The 8528-nt window shown below is 40.2% G+C and overlaps 1 protein-coding gene across 1 annotated transcript; it reads left to right on the forward strand.

Annotated features, from left to right (window-relative positions):
* Positions 1–722: 722 nt before the first annotated feature.
* On the forward strand, positions 723–8320 carry LOC139415572 (interleukin-20 receptor subunit alpha-like). Its single transcript, XM_071163683.1, has 7 exons — positions 723–862; positions 2446–2578; positions 3023–3228; positions 3343–3518; positions 3741–3885; positions 4224–4363; positions 4450–8320. Exons 1-7 carry the CDS (start codon positions 823–825, stop codon positions 5458–5460), a joined length of 1851 nt encoding a protein of 616 aa, XP_071019784.1. The 5' UTR covers positions 723–822; the 3' UTR covers positions 5461–8320.
* The last annotated feature ends 208 nt before the right edge of the window (positions 8321–8528 follow it).

Here is an 8528-nt window from a genome sequence, read left to right on the forward strand (position 1 = left end):
AACCACCCATTCTCCGCCGTTTCTCATAAAATTAAATATTTTATCGTATTAAAACCTATGGAAAGGGGAGACTCTTACGAACACGATGGTGTTCTCCGTTTTACTCTTCGACCCAGGGAATTTGTCTGAAGGTAACAGGTGTTTTTCCCGAAAATCTCCCCCGACAGAATTCTCCCTCCCTTTGGGTGGACGCGCACACAATTCTTCATTGCTGCGACTTGCTTGCTAGTTGAGATTTCTGCTTTTCACTCCGTTGTCAGTTTTCACTGATCTTAGTAGCAGAATGCATTTATTATTTGTGTCCTTCAAGGAAGCTGTCAATCCCTCCTCTATGTTTAATATAACACACATACATTCATTATTAATTTCGGTTGCCTATTCTGAAGTGAAGTTTGTTCTCTAGCAAGTATTTGACTCTGATGTGTGCCACAGAAAGTATTTGACCCTAGTGACAAAATGAAGGAAAATATAAGGAGGGGGAGGTTTCGGCAAGGCCAGTTTCTTGCGTGTCACAGTCCAACATGCCTAGCTCTGCCCACTGGGGCGTGGCTTACGGAGCGCTATCTTACCATACCCGGCCAAAGTTGTTCTGACGTTAACAGACGCGTGTTCACTAAATTCCTCCTTGCTTGCTGTAAATAACTCCGCCCATTTCACGTGAGTATTGACTCCTACGCTACCTGACCAAGGTAAAGTAAAGCAAATAGCAACATAAAAGACACTGAAGGAGATCCTCGAACGGAATAATTTACTGTAGCCGATTGGTTGAAATGTCCATGAGCTTAATAGTATATATTTGTTTTACCAATACTACGGGAAAGAATGATCAAATGTCTCTTGATTATTTATCTATGGACGCCAGGTAGGCTTCGTTTTCATTGGCTGCGTCTCATAATCAGTAATTACAAGTAAAATGTTTACTATTGTGGTATCTAGTGCAGTTTACATCTTATCACATATTGAACTGGCAAGTTTAATTATGTCTTAATCTCAATATTTTGCTAATATTATTTTCTGTCAAGCTATAGGAATAGTTCAGCTGTTGTAGATCAATTTGGAGGATATATGTTGTATATAATTTAAGATTCCCATTTTCCCATCAATAATAATAAAATAAAAAACGTTTACCCCCCACACCCAGACATTTATGGCATAATGCTGTGCCAAAAGGATACAAAAAATATTTTCAGAACATTTATTAAGTGAAATATAGTAGAAACAAATATTCATTAAAAAAATACAAGTTGGACATAAACACCTGATAAAGACCTGATTCTGGGGTATATTCTTCTTTGCTGTCACTGTCCTTAAGCTCACTGTTCAATTGCTTGTCAATGTCAGTGGATATGTTGGCAAAAACATTGACCAAGGCCATCTTTTAACATCATGTTAAAAGGGTAGTTAGGGCACCCTGAAAAGTACCCTAACTACACAATGTTGCCCTGAGGCAACAAAATAAAACAAAATATGTTCAAAACCAATCAAATATGCTTCTTTAGAAATTCCTACACAAGTACATGTGAAATGTGTTGTTTTACAGGGTCAGCCATAGTAGTAGAGCGCCTATGGTGCAAATTAGGGTTCAAGGGAACATCGACAAATTTTTCACCTTGTCGGCTCAGGTATTCAAACCAGTGACCTTTCAGCTACTGGCCCAGTACTCTAACTGCTAGGCTACCTTTCACCCTATGAGGGGCAAAAAGGTTTTCTGTTGCCTTAGGGCAACGATGGTTAAAAATGCATTTTAAGCATGCTTAACCAATGTAATCATTTTGTGTAATTTTAAAACTCGCCCAAACACACCTTCAGCTGTAGCCAACTGCAACACGTATGTGGGTGGCATTTACTTTGGTTTACTGTTGTTTTCACTCCCTCTACTGTATTTTCCACCTACCTTATATAGTATGTGCTATATCGAAAAAAATATAGAGTTACAGAGTTGAGTAGTGACATATATAACACTTAATGCTTTGTTGAGGCATTGATCACAACAAAAAGTATGTTGGCAAAGCTTACAGAAAAACAAACAAGCATTTATGATGCAATAAATAGAGTTAATAGGGTTAATATAATCATGAGAGGTCCTTGAAAGACATGTTTAACTGAGCACATGTGGTATTCTGAAACACACAGGAAACAAATGTGGTCTCGTGCAGTGGGGAAAATAAGCGTTTCTTTGTGAGGGCTTATGAAATATCTTATCTCTCAACCTTAATCACATCAACATCCTGTTGTTGTTCTATACAATGTTTCTCTTCAACTAGAACTTTAAGACATTCTACATTATGTTAAGGAAAAAGGATGTAATTTCATTCTCTTAATACTCTTATTTCATTTTAGAATTGTTTAGTGATGCTCTCTATAAAGTGTAAAGTGTCTCAAGTTGACAATTAGTAATGCCCTTGGCAGTTGATCATCTACTTTCTGCTGTTTCTCCTTTCCTAGTTGTCTCACATGGGTCCAGTGTAGGATGTCCTGAAGGAGTTCATTTTAACTCTGTGAACCTGAGGAACATTGCAAAGTGGCATCCTGGGAAAGACACACCAAATGACACACATTACACAGTGGAGTATGCAATGTAAGGACACTTTTATACATTTCCATAATCTTGGTACCCAGAACCAAATCAGCCCCTCAATTTTGTCACGAGAGACTATTTCCATTAACTAGTTAAGCAATAAGGGCCGAGGGGGTGTGGTATATAGCCAATATACCACGGCTAAGGGCTGTTCTTACGCATGACACAACGCGGAGTGCCTGTATACAACCCCTAGCTGTGGTATATTGGCAATAAACAACAAACACGGAGGTGCCTTATTGCTATTATAAACTGGTCACCAACGTAATTAGAGCAGTATAAATCAAAGTTTTGCCATACCCGTGGTATACGGTCTGATATGCCACAGCTTTCAGACAATTAGCATTCAGGGCTCGAACCAACCAGTTTATAATTGTAAATAAATACCCATGATCCATGGATTTAAGGAAACATCTCATGATGTGTTTATTTGTCGTCTCCTAGTTATGGTGACATAATGGATAGTGGGGCGACACAGGTGCGCTGGAGGGTGAAGAACCAGTGCAGAGACATCCCTCAGACCCGGTGTGATCTATCCAATGAGACCACTGACCTGGATGAAGGCTACTTTGCCAGAGTCAAGGCTGTGGGCACAAACCTATCCTCCAAATGGGCATTCACGGAAAAGAGGTTTGACCCCAAAGCTGACAGTAAGTTGAGATCCTCTTCAAATATAATTTTCCTTATCTATGAATTAGGAGCGATAGCGAACCACTTCAAAATAAAATCAGAGAAGGATATGAAATGTTTATCCTCCCCAACAGCAACCTTTGGACCTCCACTTGTAAAACTTGTGATGAAGGAGAATAGTGTTACTGTCAAGCTGAAGGGTCCAATGAGATGGAAGACTGGAAACATGACAAAAGAGTACTCCTTGTTGAAAATATACCCTCAGATGACATACAACCTCTCTGTGTACGACAACAGAAGCAACAAAACGGTTGGTGTTATGTTGGTTACTGTAACACTGTGTAAATAATTAAATGACATAATATGTAGGACTCCCTATAGGGACTTTAATCAGTGCAAATTGCTGCATTAATATATTATAATAGACAATTCTATATTTTATATCATCGTAATTATTTTATAATGCAGATTTTTTACGAGTGTTAGTTCTATTTTGTGTATTTTAACTTTCTGTATTCATTTTGTCTTTTAGCATCACTTCACTGTGGAAAACAGATCGTTTGAATATGGGTTGCTTGCCTATGAAACCCAGTATTGTTTCTCTGCTAATTCCCAGGTCCTGTCACTTCCTATACCTTGGCATGCCTCTGAATGGCAGTGCCTAACAACCCCAAAGGGTAAAATACGACTTGAGTTAATCCAATGGCCTAGTGTGCAGTGTTTTTGAAAATGTTTATTACATGCATGGATGTCTGTCAGGATTAACCTGCCCAACAGGTTTTGGTAAATCGCAAAAGCATTCCAAGAATTGTTCTCTCTACCGGTAAATGTGACAGGAGACTTTAGGTATTTCCCAGAGTGCATTTTCTCTTCCTGGTAGAGAAGGAATTTTGTTGAATTCGAAGGTGTGTGTGTATGTTCTCAGCTGTAACCTATAGACTTTTCTCTTCCTATGATGGCTGTACACTGTATAGATCTCTTGTTTGATCTCGACCCTACCACTCTGTCTTTACAGATCCCTTCTACGATCAGCTGCTACTGATGCTGATGGGAGCCATTGTACCATCAGTTATCTGCCTTTTCATGCTGATCCTGGCCGGATGCCTTTTCTACCACTTTGTCTGTGGTAATAAACAGAAAAGTCCCCCTTTCCTGGTAAGAATAATATGAGACTAATAGAAGCCTTCAACAATGGCTACGAAGTGCAATTTACTAAGATGTCACCCTTTTTGCTCTTACAGGAAATATTGGACGTTCAGAACCCACCGCAGACTTTCTGTCCTGAGCATACTGTGACAGTGAATGTGGTACTGGTCAACATTGCCAAGCCCATGGAGTTGATAGCCATAAAGCCTAACAACATCCCTGCCCTGATCCACCAAACAGAGTGGGAGCTCGAACTACCCTACACTTCCCAGCAAGCCCCTGGCATAGAACCTCCAAAGGAGGGATCATGCAAAGATGAATTCGGTGAGGCCCAACCAGAGCCTCTAGACTACGGCTTCGTTGGAGCGGCCCCAGCGATGCCGGAAGTAAGAGAAAGTGAGGCATCTGACATTGAGAAAACCCGGCCCCTGCGTCTCAGCCAGGTCAACCCGTACATAGCACAGAGATGTGCACCAGGTTCACAGGAGCCTGTAGAGAATGTTTTGACTGGGATGTGTTTAGACATGGACCCCAAGACAGGGCTCTTTAGAATGCCACTGCTGTCTGATATAAAGCTGGGGGTGGAGAGCACAAGTTACAAAGAGCCTGATCAAATGGGTCCCTACGCACCACAGCACGTCTCTGTCAGAGAGACCACTGAGGGGGACCTGTGGGGAGACAAAGCTGAAGAGCCCCAAAGTTACCCCTCAGACTACGGCTTCGTGGGAGCAGCCCCAAAGCAGCAGATGGTGCCAACAAAGTACCAGACGCGGTCTAACAGGAGGGATAATCAGCCCCTGCTGCTAGCCCAGGTCAACCTGTACAGAAGCCAGAGGCATGCTCTGTTTCCACAGGAGTCTGAGGAAGAGGATGGATTAGGTGGTGGTAACTGTGTTGACTGGAGCCCTACAACAGGGATCCTCCAGATGCCTTTGCTCTCCAAGCCTATTCCAGAAGTGGAGGGAGCAAGGAAGGACAGGGAGTCAGAGCAGTTGGAGATCTTACCCAGTGTGTTAGTGAGACAATCCTCAGAGGAGAGTGAGGGTGAGAGTGACCTGACTAAACTACAGAATGTCTGGAGTCTACAGATCAACATGGAGGACTAACCTATCAGACAGTTAACCTATTGGACACTTAACCTATCAGACAGTTAACCTATTGGACACACATTATTACAGCAAAAAAGTTTGTTTACCGTATGTGGAAGAATAATTCAGATTGCTGTTTGTACCATTTGATTCAGTTGCCAAATCAAATGAAGGACATCTTTTTAACTAATCCAAAATGCTTTGTAAATGCTTCAGCAATGTGATTGCAACTCATTTATTTTTGAGGTTTTGTTTACTTTGTACCTTTTATCCATACTTTTCTACTAACTTATCACGATTGATGTATTGCCAGATAGCTTTTTTTTGTACAATTGAATTCAAAATGTATATGAAGGCACATGCAATGCCACTTTACCTCATGATGATTAACAAGCAAGGGGAGTGTTGCTGTAAAGGTTTATAACCGCACACTAAACTATGAAGACAATGCAAATAAAGGATATATACAGTACCCGTCAAACTTTTGGACACACCTACTCATTCAAGGGTTTTTCTTTATTTTGACAATTTTCTATATTGTAGAAAAACAGTGAAGACATCAAAAATATGCAATAACACATAGGGAATCTTGTAGTAACCAAAGAATTGTTAATCAAGATATATTTTAGATTCTTCAAAGTAGCCACCCTTTACCTTGATGACAGCTTTGCATTCTCTCAACCAGCTTCACCTGGAATGCTTTTCCAACAGTCTTGAAGGAGTTCCCACATATGCTGAGCACTTGTTGGCTGCTTTTCCTTAACTCTGCGGTCCAACTCATCCCAAACTATCTCAATTGGGTTGAGGTTGGGTGATTGTGGAGGCCAGGTCATCTGATGCAGCACTCCATCACTCTCCTTGTTCAAATAGCCCTTTCACAGCCTGGAGGTGTGTTTTGGGTCATTGTCCTGTTGAAAAACAAATGATAGTCCCACTAAGCACAAACCAGATGGGATGGCCTATTGCGGCAGAATGCTGTGGTAGCTATGCTGGTTAAGTGTGCCTTGAATTCTAAATAAATCACAGGCAGTGTCACCAGAAAAGCTCCATCACACCTCCTCCTCCATGCTTCATGGTGGGAACCACAAGTGCAGAGATAATTTGTTCACCGACTCCCAAAAACACTTTACCAAAAATCAAGAATTTGGAGTTATCAGAATAAAGGACAGATTTCCACCACTCTAATTTCCAATGCTCCTGTTTCTTGGCCCAAGCAGGTCTATACTTCTTATTGGTGCCCTTTAGTAGTTGTTTCTTTGCAGCAACTTGACCATGAAGACCTGATTCCCACAGTCTCCACTGAACAGTTGATGTGGAGATGTGTCTGTTACTTGAACTCTGTGAAGCATTTATTTGGGCTGCAATTTCTGAGGCTGGTAACTCTAATGAACTTATCCTCTGCAGCAGAAGTAACTCTGGGTCTTCCTTTCCTGTGGTGGTCCTCATGAGAGCCAATTTCATTATAGCGCTTGATGGTTTTTGCGATTGCACTTGAAGAAATGTTCAAAGTTCTTGACATTTTCCGCAATGACTGACCTTCATGTCTTAAAGTAATAATGGACTTTCATTTCTCTTTGCTTATTTGAGCTGTTCTTGCCATAATATTGACTTGGTTTTTACCAAATAAGGCTATCTTCTGTATACCACCCATACCTTGTCACAACACAACTGATTGGCTCAAATGCATTAAGAAGGAAATATATTCCACTAATTTACTTTTAACAAGGCACACCTGTTAATTGAAATGTAAGTGACTACCTCATGAAGCTGGTTGAGAAAATGCCAAGAGTGTGCAAAGCTGTCATCAAGGCAAAGGGTGGCTATTATGAAGCGTCTGAAATATAGAATATATATTGATTTGTTTAACACTTTTTTGGTTACTACATGATTCCATATGTTATTACATAGTTTTGATGTCTTCAATATTATTCTACAAGGTAGAAAATAGTAAAAAAATAAAGAAAAACCCTTGAATGAATAGGTGTGTCCAAACTTTTGACTGGTACTGTATATCTGTTATTTCCTTAAACACTTTACACGTTGATGTCATTGGTGCCTTGTATTATACTTAGCACATTGAGGCAATATTGACTACAATGTTACCTGACTTTTAAAAGCACCAATGACCAAAAGCATGTTTATTCACTTTTTTCTACTTCATATTTTGGTGGGTATGCGAGTGTGACTGTGTGTGCTTGCGTGCGTGTGTGAACTGGTTAACTGTTAACAGTTGACTTTCACATGGACTGTGGATATATATTCTCATGATCACCTCTTTGAAGAAGTCCACCATTTAGAACATGAACTGAGGGACCTTTTGTTTTTGTTTGTTTCAAAAAGCCACATTAAAAAGGAAGTGAGTCATTTATGTCACGAAAAGGCATCTACAGAGGTAAAAAAAAATATCTGCCTGTGTTTGACATTTAACATCATTCCTTAAAAACAGATTTGTCTTTATACTGCAGAATGTGAGCTTTATTGTAGTCTCTTTAAAGGACAGAACCAGTCTGTTCCAGATAAATGATTGTACACCCTGATAACTCCTGCTTCCATCTGCAGGCTTGCTAGTGGTTAATTATAAAATTATCATATAACAACATATAATATTACATTGTGTAGGGCATCACCCACACAACTAGTCATGATTCGATGCTGAAAACGACCGTCCATGTGGCATAAAACTGTTTGGTAATAACAGTCCATGCTCTGACCAATACCTGAGGAGGTGACAAAGCTTCCATGTATTCTAATCCTCACTGAGTAGGGAGGGCGTGAGGAAATAGACTTAAGAATACATTGTGGTTATGAAATATCTTGTCATCTGTTCTTAAGAATAAAAGATGCAGTTACTGTAGATTTGGAACATGGTGTAAATCAACTGTGTGCTTTTATCTGTGTGTTCCAACAAGGGTTTACAACCATTATATGAGAAGACCAGTGACTTTTACACCATACAGCACTGAGTGTGCACAAAAGCAATGCAATTGTTGTTCTTAATTAAGAAATCAACTATGATGTAGGCCTACAATATATTGTAAAGTACACCAGGGGAGGCTGCTGAGGGGAGGACGGCTCATAATAATGGC

Source organism: Oncorhynchus clarkii, chromosome 8 (assembly GCF_045791955.1).
Source record: "Oncorhynchus clarkii lewisi isolate Uvic-CL-2024 chromosome 8, UVic_Ocla_1.0, whole genome shotgun sequence".
In the NCBI taxonomy this organism is placed as follows: Eukaryota; Metazoa; Chordata; class Actinopteri; order Salmoniformes; family Salmonidae; genus Oncorhynchus; species Oncorhynchus clarkii.